We start from the raw sequence: 17,628 nt of genomic DNA on the forward strand, positions 1-17,628 counted from the left end.
AGCGTCGAACCCTTCCAGCCCGTCGATTAATTAATTAGGCTTCGAGCCGCGCGACTTCTGCCCCGGCAACGCCGTGGAATAAATTTCAACTTTTTTAAAAGCCCGGACCATCCACTGCCCCCGGGAGATCCAATATCCGTTGTAAATTTACATCGAGAATATCTCCCGGAGAAGGTATTCTCTCTCATCGCGAATCGCCTATGAAATACGTGTTTTTCTTTTTTAATGTGTACAGAAGCTAAAGCGTGATGTGTCGGAGATTAAAATTCGTACCGATCTCTCCGAAAATTAAAGTAAAATACGCCGACTCTCGAATTTTTCCGTTCCGTGAAAATCCCGCGGTTGAAGTTTATGCACTCGAATTTCTGCGAGCGGCCAAATAGCCTTTTCCGAATCTTCCCGCGAGATCAAATTAGTATCCGACGGACGGGCGAGCCGAGCGGGCTGCAACACCGTGGTTCTTGCATAATAAACATACTTCACGGCGAACCGGGAGGATGTTCTCTTTGCCTTACGGCGGGAAAGTCTCTCGGACGCGATTTTCATTCTCACTCCCCGTCCCCCCAGAGTTTCGAAAGAGAGAGGGGAAACACGGCGCGGCGCAGCGGCGAAACGGTAATTTGTTAATAGCTGCGGAGAAATATTCTTGGTCGGCGCGCGAGTTCGGTGCACGTCTAATTTGCGCGGAAGTTTCATCAGGAATCTGTCAGGCGGCGGGGGAAATTATCGAAAGTTAACGCGGGGAAGGAAGCTTTTATCCGCGGTAGATGGATGGCTAATTGAAATCTCGGAACGGTCTTGCGAGAAAGCGGGAACGCGGCGAGCAGGAATTTGTCCCGGGCAGAATCATATCGGATTGATGTCGGCCGTACATTCTTCAGCGGGTAATATACTGTTCCCTTAATAAGCCCGCGAGTCCAGTAACAGGCTGCGAAGATCGTCTGTAATTGTGCGAAAGCTCCGTAAGAAATTCGTCGGGAGCTGGAAGTCTGGCGTGCAAGTTATCGGCCGGCTGAATCGTTATAACGACGTTAATACCCGGAAAAGTTCGAGTTCACCGTCCTCGCCCGTTTCTCGAAATAATACACACCTATCCCGCCGGCAAGTTTCACGCCTGCGTTCCCGCAAACACCCACTCTCTCTCTCTCTCTCTCTCTCGCGCGTCCCACGAACCCGTCTCTTCCTTTCGCGGCGACTATTTGTCTTTCTTCTTGTCCCGTCCCCTGTGTTTTCTTTCGTTCCTCGCAAGCTGCTCGCTTTCGCGCGTCCTTTTTCTCCTCCCCACTCTTTCGCTCATCAGACACGGAGCAGCACAACTCACTGCCATCCCTTTCTCTCTCTCCCCGAATTTTTTCCCCGTCGAGGATCCTCGTTTCGCTCGCTTTCGCTAAATGTCCACAGCTTCCTCTCGATTCTCGTCCCTAGTCCGCGCTGCGAGCCCCCCCTTGTTTATTGCTCTCCGCGTTTCTTTCAACCGGCAAGCAAACACGGGTCCCAAAAGAGGTCGCTCATTCGTCTACGTCGCGGCGTTCGTTGCTGCCGGGTTCTACGTGTTTTGCATCCGGCACTTTTCTTCCGCGATGCACCTAATGCATCGACTTCCGCGAGCCTTCGCTGCTCTACCGCCGTTTTCCCCATCCCTCTTTCTCTCCTTTCTTTTTTCCCCCCGTTAACGCCCCGCCTCTATCGGTCTTGGTCGCGATCGTACCCGCCTCGCCTTTCAACGTTTCTTCCTCTCGGCTTTCTTTTATCAGCCGCGATAACGCGAAAGAAAGCGACTGTGCTCCCGACAGCGACGGACGGGTTCGACCGGGCTCGCTTTTTCACCGGATTTTTGGTAATTGGACGCGGATCGACGAATATTGCGGGGAGATCGAGCGCGACGCGGACGATTGAACCCGTCGAAATGAAAATGGTTTCATAATTGCACTCCATTCAGTGTCCGCGGCGGCATAATTAGGGAGCGCGACGCGGAAGGACGGCCGGAATCGCGGCGATTGTAACCGCGCCGGAACAATACCGCTGTAATTCTTCGCCGTGATGGAAAAACTCGTTTAACAGTCGTTCCCCGGCCCCGGAGCTCGCCAATTTCGCGTGTTCGGTCTCGCACACGTACCGGTCCGCGGAAAAAGACATCGCCGTCGTCGAAGCGGCGCGAACCGCTGACTGCGGATGAAGCGAGCAAAAAAGAGAGAAAAGGTCAGTGGACCCCGGCCACCAGGCTGAATTCGAAGGAACGATCGAACGGTTTCGCCTCGCGCTGTTACGGCTACGATTTAACGAGATTAATTGTTTTTAGCTGGCCGGGAGTTTCCCATTCGCGCCTCTGTCTGGTTGCTTCGCCTCGATTCCGATTTGATTAATTAGTTCCCATTTTACGGGGAAAACGGCTGCGAGAGGCTGGAGAACACGCGGCGGAGACTAACATTGGAAATTAAACTCGTCCCTACACCCTGGAAACCTGCCGCCTGCCGCCTGCCTATTCTCTCCACCGGTTTGTTTGCCACGTCGTCGACGATAACACCGCGCGCGTATCTGGAAACTAGCTGCTCCTGCTCCTCTCTCTCCTCGGGTCTCCACGAACACACCTGGAAACTAATTCGAGACTTCCAGCCATCTCCGTGGTCGTCCGTGACCAAGAAGTTTCCTTCGACCGACAAGAATCGTACGTGTACGAGATTGCTTACAGTCCATAATGCTATCTCTGCTAGGAAAGCAACACTCGCGCGCCGGCGAAAGTGCTCGTTTACGTTGGTGCTCGCGGCGAAACCCAGCGTCATTCATGCCCAGAAATTGAACCCATTCCAGTTGTTTCACATAATCTTGACCGTTTTCTTCTCCTGCCCGGCTTTCCCCCCGTTTTCCCTCTCCAACTGTTTTCCAGGTCGTTACCCTGTACCATTTTTCTCTCTCGCGAGCTCGGATTTTTCCCCACTGTGCTCCCCACCTCCCCTTCAACGGTACTTAGTGCTCTTTAATGTGGAACAATCCCGACGGTTTCATCTATTTTTTATTCCTCGATCATTGGAAGGATACCTCTTTTCCCAGTCTCCTTACGGGACTTCTCCCTAGAAATCTCCTTTCAACCCCGAAAAACTTATCACGTTATTCCTCTTCTTTGAGAAGATTTTCCCAGTCTTTTCTGGGTGGTCGTCGTCCTCTGGATCTTTTTCTTTCCCCGAGTTTTTCCCCTCACGCCATTTTCCCCGGGTTTTTTTCTCTTTCATGTTGGGATTTCCCTCGCTTTTCCTGCATTTCCTTGTGTTTCCCCCAACTTTCTTGAATCTTCCTTTAATCTCGCGAAATGATCTTTATCTTTTCGCGAATTCCATTTAATTTCCTTGATCAAATATTTTTCATATCATGTTTTCCATTATGCAATTATTCTTCCTCGACCGGTACCATTAACAACAGGTGAATATTCCGAAGAAAAAACCGTACACGTCCCTCGGGAATCGAACGCTAGCTGGTCCTGATGTCAGTTAAACGATCTACTCGCTCCCTCAAAAATTTTTCCCAACAACAGTACTCTTCTTTGAGAAATTTTCTCAGCCTTTTCTGGGTGGTCGTCCTCTGGATCTTTTCTTTCTTCGAGTTTTTCCCGTCACACATTTTCCCCGGGTTTTCTCTTTCATGTTGGGATTTCCTTCACTTTTCCTACATTTCCTTGGGTTTCCCCCAACTTTAATCGATTTAAACAATAACAAATCTTTATCTTTTCGCGAATTCCATTTAATTTCCTTGATCAAATATTTTTCATATCATGTTTTCCATTATGCAATTATTCTTCCTCGACCCGTACCATTAAGAACAGGCGAATATTCCGAAGAAAAAACCGTACACGTCCTTCGGTAATCGAAACGCAAGCCGTCCTGATGTCATTTGAAGGATCTACTCGCTGCCCCAAAGATTCTTCCCAACAACAGTACTTCGTTCTCGACTTTTCTCTAAACCCAGCTGACAGTCCTTCGGTAACTAATCCTAGATAAAGTCTCCCTAAGCATTTCCGGGCAGCTTTTACGAACATTTACGTGGCGTAATCGTCATTAGCTTCGCTCTCATCAACGGCATCAGCTAAATTACAGTTTCGAGCGCGACTGTTTCCGACCGCAGGCTGTACTACGGGGATCAATGGGCTTCTCGAGTGGATCGATGGCCCACGGAAACGTGACGCGGCGTCCCTTTCGATGGTAAATCTATCCGTGTACTGTGGCCTGCTTTGAGGAGAGCGGTGGGGGGGGGGGAAAGAGGGTTCGATTCCAAGTTCACGTTGGTTCAACCAGCCGGAGAAACGGCGAAGTTCGCTGCCGCATAAATTACCGTTGCACAGCGTGACGGTGCGGGTAGCATGAGCGTGAGGGGCGTCTCGATTTCGACCGCGGCGTAGGAGTTCGTCTACTCATTATCGGCGGGCCCCGTTTAATTATCCAACGCACGCCGTCGAGTATCGAAGTTCCCTCGTCCGTCGAACAAACGAGCGGCATCGGTTGGATTAACGTGAGCTGACGCGCGCCGACGCGACGCGGGAAACGGGACGCGTGTAACTGCACGTTCCGCGTTTAATTACGGCTTTAGTGAGTCATTAATAAACACCAATACCCGGCCGTCCCCGCGCGCAGTTGCGTTATTAATTAGCGACGTTACAGGTAAGGGGTTCGCAAACGGACGCAGTCGCGGACCGCGCTCTCTGGATTTCATTCCGGCCCCAGCTACGCGAGCGCCAAGGGTTTCTCTTCTCACGAACGCTTGAAACGATGCCTTCGGCGATAATTGATCCATTAACGCTCCCGATTGCTCCTATTATCCTTTATCGCCTCGGCTCGCGTTTTAATATCGGATTTCTGTTTATCCCGATTTCATTCGAGACTGCTGCCGCGGAAATTTGTTAACATTTCTGTCTCGTCCGTCTGCCAAATACCGAAGAATATTCATTTCACCGGATTACTTTCCTTTCTGACCGAGAACGTCACGAAGACCGAATGGACTTGTTGCCCGAGCAAACGAGTGTCTCGTCGCGAGCATTATCCCGTCGCAGCAGAACGAGACTGCACTTAATCGCAGCTAAAAGTAAACTTTCAGATTGCAATTAAGGTGGCGGGTAGTAACGAAGGGCGCTCGAAATTTTTCAGCAGCTGTGCCCGCTCTAAATTGACTCTCGAACACTCGGCCGGGAGGAAAGCGTTGAAAGGATTAACGCATGATTTATCCGAGAAGTTTATCAGCCATTTCGGATCGCGTTTCCCGGTAATTCGATTTACAGGTTCTCCCGATTATATTGCGTGTCGGCAAGTCTCCCTTTTATCGTTAGATTACCCGCGTCGCGTCTGGCTTCGGGTAATTTCGTAGTTGACACTTCGTGGAAATATCGGAACGATCCGCGTATTAAGGCGGGAGCAATAACGTGCGAAAGAAGCGAGAGAAGAAGGCAATAACGATCCCGTTGTCTCGGGGAATCGATATTCCACATCCGCGTTCCGCTACGCGGAACATTAACCTTCCGAGATATTCGAAACGAGCCGGCTAACGCATTCAAGGCTGCTCCTCTCCTTCGCTAGGAAAATATGAATGTTTCCGAGGACGGTCTGCTCGGATTCGAGTCGACGATCGGAATCGATTAATTTCTCTGTATTTTCCCTGGCCACGGAATCGCCTAGGGGGCTGAACGCGAAATCGCCGTCGTTCGAGTAATCGCACGGTTAATCGCGATCCACTAGGGGGTGAGAGAGCTAGGAGAGCATTTCCGGACAGTCAGCAAATGAACGAAAAGGGCCACTTACCTGGCTGGGACTGCACAGCGCGCCATCGGCAAGGCGACAAGGTATCTCGTAAGGGGCATGATGGAGTCGTTGAGGGTGGCAACAAGGGTCGTTGCAGTCCTCCTCCCAGCCGCAATCACACTCTTCGCCGTCTTCCACCACTCCGTTCCCACAGATGGCAGTTTGGGGCTCTGAGGACACATCGATTCTCCATTTCACTACCCCCGATCTACTTATTCTTTTTGCCGCAGCGATGCTTCCGCCGCGACCTATCAGCGATCGCTATTAAATCTCGCTCTCACGCTCTAACACCATTCAACCCTTCCTGCTCAACCCCCTCGTCACCAGTTTTTATCAACACCATTATTCCACGCGTTTTGTCAGATTCCATTTGTCACCAGCAACTACAATCCTAATCGTGAAAGCACATATACGACACTTCATTTCTAGGTGACAATCTTTAAAATGTTTTTCCGTTTTTACACTCTATTTTCTTCTTCAAATATCCTCCTCAAATTTTCCCCAATTTCCCAGGCTTCTCCTCCTCCTCTTTATCCCACATCTCCAATTTCCCAGCGGTTTTTCCTATTCTCTTGAATTTCCACAGTGTGGTTTTCCTCTATCACTTTCTTGAATTTTCATCACTTTTGAATTTTCCTCTAATCTTCGAAATCTACTTTTTAACTGCTCAAGAGAATTATCTGTGCTCGATTTTTCTTCTATCATGTAATAATCCCCTTTGCCTTTTTATACGAATTTCATTTAATACTTTCTAAATTATTTTTTTTTCATTACGCGATTTATTTTTCCTCGATTTCCCCGCCATTAACCGCCGGTGAAAATTCTGAAGAAAAACTTGGGTGGATTCGAACCCAAGCCGCCTGGGATGGCAGTCAAGCTCTCTATTCACTAGCCCAATGTTTTTACTAGAATAAAGTATTTCGTTTTTGACTTTTTTCAAATATAATTATATAATGATTATATAAATATAATCTCGCGGAGGTCGAAAAATAGATTAATTTATAACGAGCCATCTGTTCACAAAGAGATCAAAATACTCTGTAATTGCACCCGACGTGTCGAATCAGATTATGGCGTAAATATAGATCTTCATCTCCAATTTCGACAAAGTGGAATGAATTATATATGCTCCATCAAGAATCCTGGTGCACTTCAATGGAAGCGAAAACTCATTGAAATTGGTTCCAACTGTAATTTGCTTCATTTATTTAACTGAATTCAATAGATTTCATGATTAAATTACAACCCTTGTTCAATATCAATGAAATCTTCTCTCATTGTCAGTACAATATTAACCAGTCCGACTAAACTGTGTTCCGGATTAAAAAGACCGTGTGTATTATGCATGGGTAAAATCATGTTTCTAGAGGAGTGAACTGAACGAACCAAAATATTAATATCCTTACAAAAAACAACATCGACAAATTCGAACGCTTGAAAAATGTAAATAACATCACAGTATTATAAAGATCAAAGAGTTAAAATTGTCCACGAAATAAAATTCTACGAAAAAAAACCGAGATTCCAGTTGAAAAACGCAAATCAGTGAAAACGAAATTAGACTACCAAAACGCAAAAATCAGTGTACGAGTTTAAATTTACACAGGATTACGGAGTACACTGTATAAAATTTCAGAAGAGGATCAATGGCGACCCATATTCGGTCAAATTCCAGCAGAAAAATTGAATCGGAACGGAAAAATGCATATAATAAATCCGTGAGTTTTAAATTATGCGAAACCCAATATTTCGAACGAATTTCAACACGAACGAACAGCAAAGTCAAAGTTGCAAAATTCAGGAAACAATGTGCGAGTTCGAGTGTACACGGCATTAGAATACAATGTAAAATTCGAGAAGAGGATCCAAATGAAATGCTCATGTCAAATAAATCCCAACAAAAACATCCTGTAAACAGGAGCCAAGTTCCTATGGCCGTAAAAAGTTGTGAGATCATACAAAATACGGCCAAGTTCGTTAGCTTTCAAGTGTAACAGTATTACAGTGGACAGAGGGTAAAATTTCATAAAAGGATCGATGTGGGGCCGCAATATTTTTACGGAGTTCCATCAAAAAAAGATTTGAAAAATGCGGAGAACGACGTGTGAGTAGCAAGTTGGACAGCATGATAGAGTATTTCGGGTAAAATTTGAAACAGAGCCGACCAGCACACAGAAAGAGAGGGAGAGAGAGAGAGAGAGAGGATCGATCGGTTTTTCTGGAGAGAGTGACTGGTCGCGCGATAGCAGAGATTCCGAAAGGAGGAGCTCGCCGTGTAACAGAGGCAAACTAGACGGAATAAATGTTAACCTGATTCGCCGCGAGCTTAATGAAATCCTGGATTTAATGAAGCTCAACAAGTCGGCCGCGGCTGCGTAATGGAATCAATTGCGGGAGCGGCCTCCGTTCGCTCTGCTCGCTCCAATTCCGCTCGATTCCGCTTCGGTTCTGTTTTTACACGGGTTTCTACGCCTCTTCCGGAACTTCCGGTTCCTCGGCGGGCCTTCACCCCGGCTCGCCTTTGTGCAACCGGCGATCTCTATCCGGATCCGTTTTCTCGGCTCGAGTTGCTCGTGCTTCGATCAACAAGCCGATATTCAGATTAAAAATCAGCTGCGAACGGCCGCGCCGCACCGCGCTTTACGCTGCACAACGTTCGCCGGGTTATAATCGCTCGGTAAGCGGTTTAAAGAGTGACAGAGACGCCTCGTGCCACGCTCGGAATTTTAATTTCCGCCTCCGCTCGTTACCGAGACACCCACTCCGACGCTCGCCAGTCTCTCAACGCTCTTTCCGAAGGAAATGTAAAGCGCGATGCAACTGCAACTGCATGCAGTCGCGCGAGCCTCTTTCACTCTTAATGAGAACGCTGCTGGCCACTGGGTACTGTGCTGTTTCCCCTTCATCGGATTTTTATCGAACCCCTTGATCAATTTTTTCGTCCCCCTTCTTTGACTTCCGGTTCTCTCCGGAGAATAATTAACAATTTTTTAAACATCGTTTGCGCAAGACAAAGCTACCTTTATCGGAGAATATAACTTCTTGAAGTTACGAAAGTTGAAGTTGCGAAATGAAAGGAAAGCACTCAAAAATGTAATCGAAGTAAAATGTTGCGGTAATGAAAATTCAAGATTGTTTTTATGGAGTACAGACTCCAGAGATGTTTTTCCATGGACTTGTTGTTTCTAGAAGAATTTTTATAAAGCATTGGTGAATTTATTTGTCACGCCACTTCCTTTGACTCCCGGTTTCTTTATTCTCTTCTTAATTAAAAAATATCCCGAACAACGTTTGTCAAAGGCAAAGGGGAACATTTACGTGCTGTGTTGAGGACCTCTTCGAATGATTTTTACGAAAGACATTATTTAAGCAGCGAGAAACGTAACTAACACGAACGGGTATTGATGGATGGAAAAGTTAAAAGCACGCGTCGGAAATCGTGCAGGAAGTTCTTCTTCAAATTCCTAATAGCAATTTTAACAAATCTGCCAAAAGACTTATGAATCGATCCATATCAAAATTTATAAATAAATACGTTCTCTGTGCAACGTGGGACATTCACAAACATTTTGTGACTTTGGATACACATTTTCGAACAGAGTTGGGCAAAAATATAATCAATAATTGATGACTAAGTTTCTACTTCAATCGTTAATCGCAATTAACAATTAATCTCCTCGTTTAGTCGTTAATTGTGGTTAACGATTAAATTTCTACTTTAGTCGTTAATTGCGATTAACGGTTGTTAATCGTCAATCGGATAATTGATTAATGCTGAATTATCTGCTGAAATTTCTAAATAAAATATGGAATTAAAACTGTATGAATACTGACAAAAATGTAAACTGAATTTTCGTATATTGTCATTTGGTCTGTATGTGTACTATAAACTCTGTTTACGTGCTTTTATGTTTTTTTCGATGATTCCTTTTTTTAATCAGCGATTGACGATTAACTTCATCAATCGATTGAATCAATCGCCGATTTTTCGACGATTTCTTTCTTTAATCAACGATTGACCATTAACGTCATCAATCGATAGAACCAATCGTCGATTTTTCGACGATTTCTTTCTTTAATCAACGATTGACCATTAACGTCATCAATCGATTGAATCAATCGTCGATTTTTCCATGATTTCTATTTTTAATCGTACACACATTAATCAATCAATCATGATTAAAATTTTAATATCGATTAATGCCCAACTCTGTTTTCGGACAACGCGTTCCTCTAGGGAAAACTCGACGCCTTTTGTTTCTCTTGCCGTGACCTGGAGCGACAGCTCGTGTCATTGACAATTAACCAGTGGTGTCTGTTTCATGTTTGTCCGATTCGTCGCTCGTTTGTTCGGCCATTCGCGCACGCCGTTGTTCGAAACGAGTTTTGCGCGGCCAATGTACGTTCCTCCATTAGAATTGTCATTGAGTCGAAGTTAGGTCAATCGATATTCTGTAACAACGACGTCGCCTGTCCTCTCTCCTTTTTTTTCTCGCAGACTGCGAAATTCGTTAGCGTTATAAGTCCAGATCAGATAAGGTTCTTCTCTCTCTCGAGCGGAGAGAAGGGGTAAAAAAAAAGAAAGAATATAAAACACAGCGTTGCGGAGAAAAGTCTGCGAGAACGATACATCGAGGGTCGAATGGCCACCGAGTGCTCCGACTTCGCTAGTTCTCGGCAACCCGGGATCCTTAATTACCTTCGGATTCCTAATTTTCCAATTTGCGGGCTCCGTGTTTCCGTAACTTCCGAATCTGCCGGTTCTCTGACTCCTTAATTCTCGGAACGTCTCGCTTTTAACCAGACTACCAGCTTTTCCGAACCCCCGGCCCCATGATTTCACAAGTTTTCCGGTTTCTTCAGCTCGTTCGCGGGCCGGAGTCAACATCAACAGCGAAGGAAATTGACTGAGCGGAAACTGCGAGATACCGATCGAGTTTGTTTAGATCTGTGATTTTACTCGCTTAATGGTAGCTAAGCTCGTGCCAATCGCCAATTATGATAGTGCGTTTAAGAATTCCTCAAATTTGACAAACAGAGCAACCCCGTCGAAGTTATTCAATTATTTCGACAACCTATAGAAGGAACACACTTGTCCCTAGTGCATCAAAGGGCCACTTGTAATTTCCATTCTCATTAGTAGAGAATGGTTATGAAAGAGTGAAGAAAGCAGAGCGTTCAATAGTCAAGAAAAGGTCGAACGCAGAGCGAGACTAGAAAGCGCTGAGATCGTCAGGTTTAATTTGGCGAGTTCACAGGTGACGAGGGGATCAGTTTCTCCAGCGGCGGTCGAGCACGTGTCGATCGCTGATTAGCGGCGTCGTTTAAGTATAAATAATTCAACGAGTAATCTTGTTAACGGCCGATCGAAGTTCCGGGCGTTGGGGTCAGGCGAGTGACGACTCGGTGGCGGGTACGCAGACGTTGACCCCGTTCGAAACTAATTAAAATTCCGAAAGCTCTGGGTACTCACCAGCGAAGCAGCCTTTGGTCGAGCGGGCCTTGGCATTTAGAACGGGATTTATGGAGACCAGGCTGCACGGGCTGAAGCGATTGTTGTTCCGCTTGTCCCCGCTGGTGGCTCTCGCGAACATTATGAAGTTTCCGTCCTCACCGCCCGGCGAACACTCGTCCGGGTCGTGCTGTCGCGTTCACAGACAGAGAAAACGTTAGCGCGTTTCAAAAGGAAACTGAATTATTGCTCCACGGCACCCGGTAACGTGCCGCAATCGTTCGGTCGATCACCCCCAGAGCTTCGATCCACCTATACACCACCAATTTTTGTCGTACCACTACAACGCGGTCAGAAACCTTTCCCAGAACTTTCTTCGAGTTACGTATTATCTGGGACCATAAGACAGCGGATTTTATGCATTTATGGAAAAGATGAATACGTGTTTAAAACTGCGGAAACATTGGAAGAATTTAAAAATACTGTTATATTAGTTTCAAACCGTTAAACATATTCAGAAAGAAAATAAATTTGTATGTCACTCCAGTTTGTTGCAGTTCCGGTGGAAAATTTTTATTCTGCATAAAGATCCGCTGTATAGTTATAACCAAAAAGAAAAAAGTCATAGAATAACAAGTATTTCATTGACTAAAATCGTATTGGTTACAAATAAGGATTATAAGTAACCGAAAATTTCTTTTCTTGTTGGTAAATCTCATCGTTGAGAGAAATTCATTTCGGTCGTTTATAACAGTTATTGATGGAGGAAATTTGTAATAGTTATTATTAAATAGTACAACATTCAAATGGTAGACAATCAATTATTTCATACGCTTATTATTCGTAAAATTAATTGCTACAATCAAAATTTAATGTGACAAACAAACAGATTTTGTGTTGTTCTTATGGTCTGTTGATTCGTCTTTTTGTAAACCTTCTCAAAGAATTTCACAGGCTTGCTCCATTGGAAGAAGAGTAGACAACTCAATAAATAAGCGACCAAAATGAATTTTCTCGTCAATAATTATTATGAACAAGTGAAAAGAAATTCGATCATCGATAACTGTTATGAGCGATAGAAATAAATAACTGTTATTACCGATCGAAATAAATTTCTGTCATCGATAACTGTTATTACCGATAGAAATAAATTTCTCTCATCGACAAGTGCTTTGAGCAATCGAAACAGTTTTTCTCCATCGATAACAGTTATCGAGGAGGATCCAATTTTTTGGACACTAATAACTGCTATTTGTAGCCAAAAGGTATAAAAATCGATATTTCTTAATAATTTTGTTCTTCGAATTTTTTTCTTCATATTTTGTGTACATTATTTTAAATTTTAATAATAATCAACTTTTTATTAATGATTTTTATCGCAGAAAATTTTAGAATAACTGTTGTTTTTGGTCCCTGCGTATTATTACTTTGTGGTGGATACCTCTCTCTCTTGTTTAACATTATTTCTCAAATTCTCATTGTATGACATTGTACCACATTTTACCACATTGTACTACATTGTACTACATTGTACCACATTGTACCACATTGTATGACATTAAAAATATGACATATAAAATGTTTTTATCCTAAACCGTTTTTGAAAACCATTTTTCGTGGGCGAGAAACTTCTCGTACATTAAAAATCTTTATACACTACAAACACATCGCGAACCAGCCTGCCACCACCGAATAAGACATTTAGCCCACCAGCACGAAAAATGGTGCATTTAAAGTTCAAGCGAAGATTGCTCGCCCAGCAATCAGCTCTAGAGATTACTCGAGCTCTATCTCGAGCAATCGGGTGGAACGTTCGTGCGAAAAACTTCCGGGGAAACCGCCCCTAAAACGTTTCGCGCGTATTTCGGTGGCGTTGTCGTGAACTTACCGGGGATCCGAAGTTGTGACCGATCTCGTGCGCGAGGGTGACGTGAGAAACCGTCGGCGGTACGTGCTTCCCGTAGTTGAGTAGGGTGATTATACCAGTGTTCAGCGATTTCATGCTACCCCTGTAGTGCTGCAAGACCGAAACTACGTTAGTTCCAACGCCGGGACAAGTGTCATTCGTACGGAGTCGGAGCGGTAATTATGGGTCTGGGATTTTCGGAAATACTCACCCCGTTTTTCTCGCATACACCACCGGCGTTCTTCAGGTCTCCCGTCCAGGCCAGGCCCAGGGTGCCCTTCTCGAAGTCCCGGTAGGTGAACATGTACGACAGGCAAAACGCGTCGTAGTCTTCCTCTGAAAATATTTCGAACAATCAGTCAGCTTTCAAATAGATTCTAGATGACGCTAGATCGTTTTACAGTGTGCTCAAAAAGTGGCTACACTTGAAAAATAAATTTCTTTAAATTATTCAAGAAAGAGGGGAATTTCAATTTGACTGTTAATTATAATAACTTTTATGGAAGTTCTTGCCATTTGACTTTTAGTGCCCGAGTTTTAGGAGCAATGGTCGCGTGTCACTTTTCCAATTTTTACCCTAGCCTCGAATAAAGTATTCCCGCGATAAACGGAACGGGGGTGGGCCGAGTGTTTATCAGCGATTACGACACTTTTGTTTAATCTGATTCGTTTCCTTTCTCCGGCCAGCACGTAGCCTTCGGATTCTATTTGAGTTTCTTAAGGACTCTGCTGATCTGATAAATACTGTGCACTGTTCAGGAAGTTGTTACCTTCGTATTTTCTTAATTAAATTGGGTTCGAGTTGACGTTCGTTTATAGGGAGAATTTATTACCCCCTGCTGTCACACGTATAGAGAATATTCCTAGCTAATTAATTCACGTTATCTGATTAACTCACCTCTGGTCGTGTAAGAATGGTTTGGATGAATTTTTCCCTTCATTGTTAACCGACGCTGAACATCTTTCACGCATCCACCAAATTTTTCAGCGAAAAATTAGCACCGAGAAATATCGAGTCTCGTAGGACTAGCCAGTTCGCCGAGAGGCACCGTGAAAACTGCAGAATCCACGGTAGCACAATTTCTATTTACAGCAGATTACGGCGAACCTCGTCGAGTGACAGAGAGGGTTTTTACATTGGGGAGGTTATGATAATCCCGAAAAGGGGCGAAACACGGCGCGGCGACCTTTCCCGGAACACTCGATGAACACACCGTACGTCCGTAAACAATCCCTCCCATTGAAATTCATATGCGACGTTCATGGAATATTCATCGCTTCTTCTGCTTCCCCTCCTTTTTCACATTTTCTTTTTTGCAGGACAAAAATGCAGCGAGAAACTTCTCAGAACAAAAAATGGCGAACAAAGGGGTGGAAATGGGGCCGGAACGAGCCGGAGTCTTCATCCCCTGTCCCTCAACCCCGGGTTCACCTTTCCTCTTCCTTTTTTCCACTCTCTCTCTCTCTCTCCCTCTCTCTGTCTCACTTGCTCGTTTCCTCTCCTTCTCTCTCTCTCTCTCTCTCTTTCTGGCGGCAATCTCGTTTCATATACTCGGGCTATGCTGGACACCGATCCCCAGCGGAGGGAACTTGCCACGGTTAGAGAAAAGTTCAACCGGAAATTAAATTACCGGACGTTTCGGGCCGGCTGATTTATTATTTTCGCCGAGGACAACATCCAGCAGGATGTTCGTCGGCCGTGTCGCGGCTCCGGGAATTCCGACATCCCCGCGATTTCAACCCCTCCTCTCTTCTACACCCCCTCGTCAGGGGAGGGCCCCCAGGTGAAATACTGGCCACGACAATGGGGAAATTAAAAACGAAATTAATTAAAGACTTTGGAACGAGCGGGGCATTTGCCTGCCGCCGCCGTCGCCCCCCCCCCCCCGGCAAAAAGAAACGGCCGACGGACGCGCAACCTTTCTAATTGAATTCACTGAATCTTCCTCTCGATGACAAAGGAATTTATAGGGGATTACTGCGTTTGAATAGTGTTAATAAAGTTCGCCCCTCGGCTGCTAGGAAATTACCATTTTTACGTGGAACTTCGCCGATGTAAGGGCCCGACGATTTTATTAGTCATTGAGAGTCTAATTGAGGGTGGTTTGGGGCGAGATTGATAGCGGTTACAATGGATTGTGAGTAAATTCGGGTCGAATGAGGTTCCTCGTTGATTCTACCGAGCTCGATTAAACGTGTCCTCGTTGTTATTAAGGACTCTTTCGTGAGGACATGAAAAAGCTAGCAACAATCCTGTCGAGGCCAAATGTTTGGGAAGGAAGTTATAATGGAATGGTATCGTTTTTTACTTGCATTTTGATAGAACATTTCTGGACGAATACTATTACCTATTATTAATAAATTTCTTTTTCTCCTGGAACGCACAGTTTTTTTTAAAAATTTGTTTTTTAATATTGCATTGTCATCCAGTTCTGAGCTATGTTTAAAGTTTCAAGTCTCTAGTAAAAACCAATTTTGTCACAGTGTCGCAATTTTTATGCAACGCTGTATCCACACACAATCTATTTGATTAAAAAACCATAAAATCACCCCGTTCCAAAGAAACAGTGAGATTGATGGCGGTTACAATGGATTGTGAGCAAATTCGATTCCAATTGAGGTTCTCCGTTGATTCTACCGAGCTCGATTAAACTTATCCTCGTCATTATAAAGGACTGTTTCGTGAGGACATGAAAAAGCTAGCAACAATCCTGTCGAGGCTAAATGTTTGGGAAGGAAGTTACAATATAATGGTATCGTTTTTTATTTGCATTTTGATAGAACATTTCTAGACGAATACGATCACCTATTATGAAGGTCATTCAAGGTCACCCAATGGCAGCTGCAATAAGTTGGGTCAATACACGTATTTCCGTGAGAATAAATAAGAGTCAGGTGTATAATAATCCTCGTTAAGGTCCGAAAGAAAGTCTCCTCCGTCCGCAGGATCGATACAGGAAGCCGGGAACTATGGGCGTCCTCTAACAGCGCGATGGCCCACGAGGAATACGTTTTTCCTCTTTGCACAATGCTTACCGTGGTTTTTGCAGTACCGATGCACCAGCCCGGTCTTTTTGCGTGGGAGAGCTACAGAAAGAGAGAGAGAGAGAGAGAGAGAGAGAGAGAAGAGAGGGAGAGAGAGAGAGAAGAGAGGGAGAGAGAGCTGCGTGTTTGCCAGCGGCGCTCGTCTCAGGAGGCATATTTGGTTACCGGACGCTCGCGGCAAATACACGTCACGGCCCGTGTATTCTGGGCTCGCGGAATATGAAACGAGCCGGCGCAGCGTATCGGTGACTTTGTTCCATAGTTTGCTCGATGGATGAGAACAGCTGCCTCGATTTCAATTCATTATGGACGCCATACTACCCTCTCTACACCCCCGTCGAAATACCGAGTCACTCGCACCTGCTCGATTGTTCCTCGTGCGCGTTATTTCCGCCGATTTTTTTTCCCCCCGACACATTCCGCCGCCTGTTTATTAACGAATAGATAACAGAGAGAGCCTCTATCTCTCTCTGTGTGTATAACTCTGGGAAAGCATGTTGGAAATTTACCCCCTTTGTGCCGCGGTTTTTCATTTTATTCGAGAGAGTTGTTTTAATTCTCCTCGGGATGTGCGTTGCGTTCGTTAGAAAATGATTCGAGGAATTTGATGAGCTCATAAAGGATCTTTGTTGGTTATGCGAGAGCAAAGTGAGAATTATTCAGTTATTCGACACGGGGTGTAATATCTTTTTCCAGCTGGCGAAACGTTTGTCGAAGTAAATAAGCCCGCATCCGATTCCCGCGTTCCCATCGAACGGACATCGGAAACATTAGTTTGCCAGAAAGATCCGCAATTTGCCAATCAATATTTCGTTGTTTGTTTGGGAACATTGACAAACGGTTTAAACACGGAATATTTTTTTTTCATTTTTCCCTGCCCCAAATCTGCCGGATAGCGTTGCAGGAAGAGAACAATGTTGGCGGAACAATGCGAGAGCCCGGCCTTTTTTCAAACTTTAATTCTGGGGTTGATGAAATATTGTTGGATGGTAGCGCTCGCCTAACAACCATACCGAGTAACATCGCCGTGACACGTGCGATGTTCATTTTAATAATATACATATATCATCAATATTACACTGTCATTATTACATTAATATAGAGGAAAGCACTGCGGTTGAAAAATTCCGGTTTCACGGGATTACACGCTTTTGCCTGTGTCAAAATTGTTAACCAACAATATAACATTCACAGTTTAATCCGTGTTTCTCATTAATACACCATGAAGTCCTAAAAGCACAGTTGCAATTAAATTTTTTAAGCAATCTTTCACGAAAAATATTCCCTTTTATACACAGCAACCCGTTCAGCGAGTAGCCCACGTGAAAATCAATTTTCCAAACTGTCGCAAGTTTTGCGCAACAATTTATTCCATTAATGAAGCATACAATCACCTCGTTCCCAGAAGAACAGTCACAAGTAATATTTAAAGCAGTCTCTTTCACGAA

The 17,628-nt window shown here is 44.7% G+C and overlaps 1 protein-coding gene across 2 annotated transcripts in view; it reads right to left on the reverse strand.

Moving 5' to 3' along the window:
* Positions 1-17,628, reverse strand: part of LOC143215813 (disintegrin and metalloproteinase domain-containing protein 10) — a 361,388-nt gene that overhangs the window by 20,896 nt on the left and 322,864 nt on the right. For both annotated transcript variants that reach the window (XM_076438313.1, XM_076438312.1), the window contains exons 9-12: positions 13,347-13,471; positions 13,118-13,246; positions 11,251-11,419; positions 5,778-5,947 (exon numbers count right to left, since the gene is read on the reverse strand). In XM_076438313.1, coding sequence (XP_076294428.1) covers positions 5,778-5,947; positions 11,251-11,419; positions 13,118-13,246; positions 13,347-13,471 — 593 coding nt within the window. The remainder of the gene's footprint in view (positions 1-5,777; positions 5,948-11,250; positions 11,420-13,117; positions 13,247-13,346; positions 13,472-17,628) is intronic.

This window comes from Lasioglossum baleicum, chromosome 14 (genome assembly GCF_051020765.1).
Source record: "Lasioglossum baleicum chromosome 14, iyLasBale1, whole genome shotgun sequence".
NCBI classification, from domain to species: Eukaryota; Metazoa; Arthropoda; class Insecta; order Hymenoptera; family Halictidae; genus Lasioglossum; species Lasioglossum baleicum.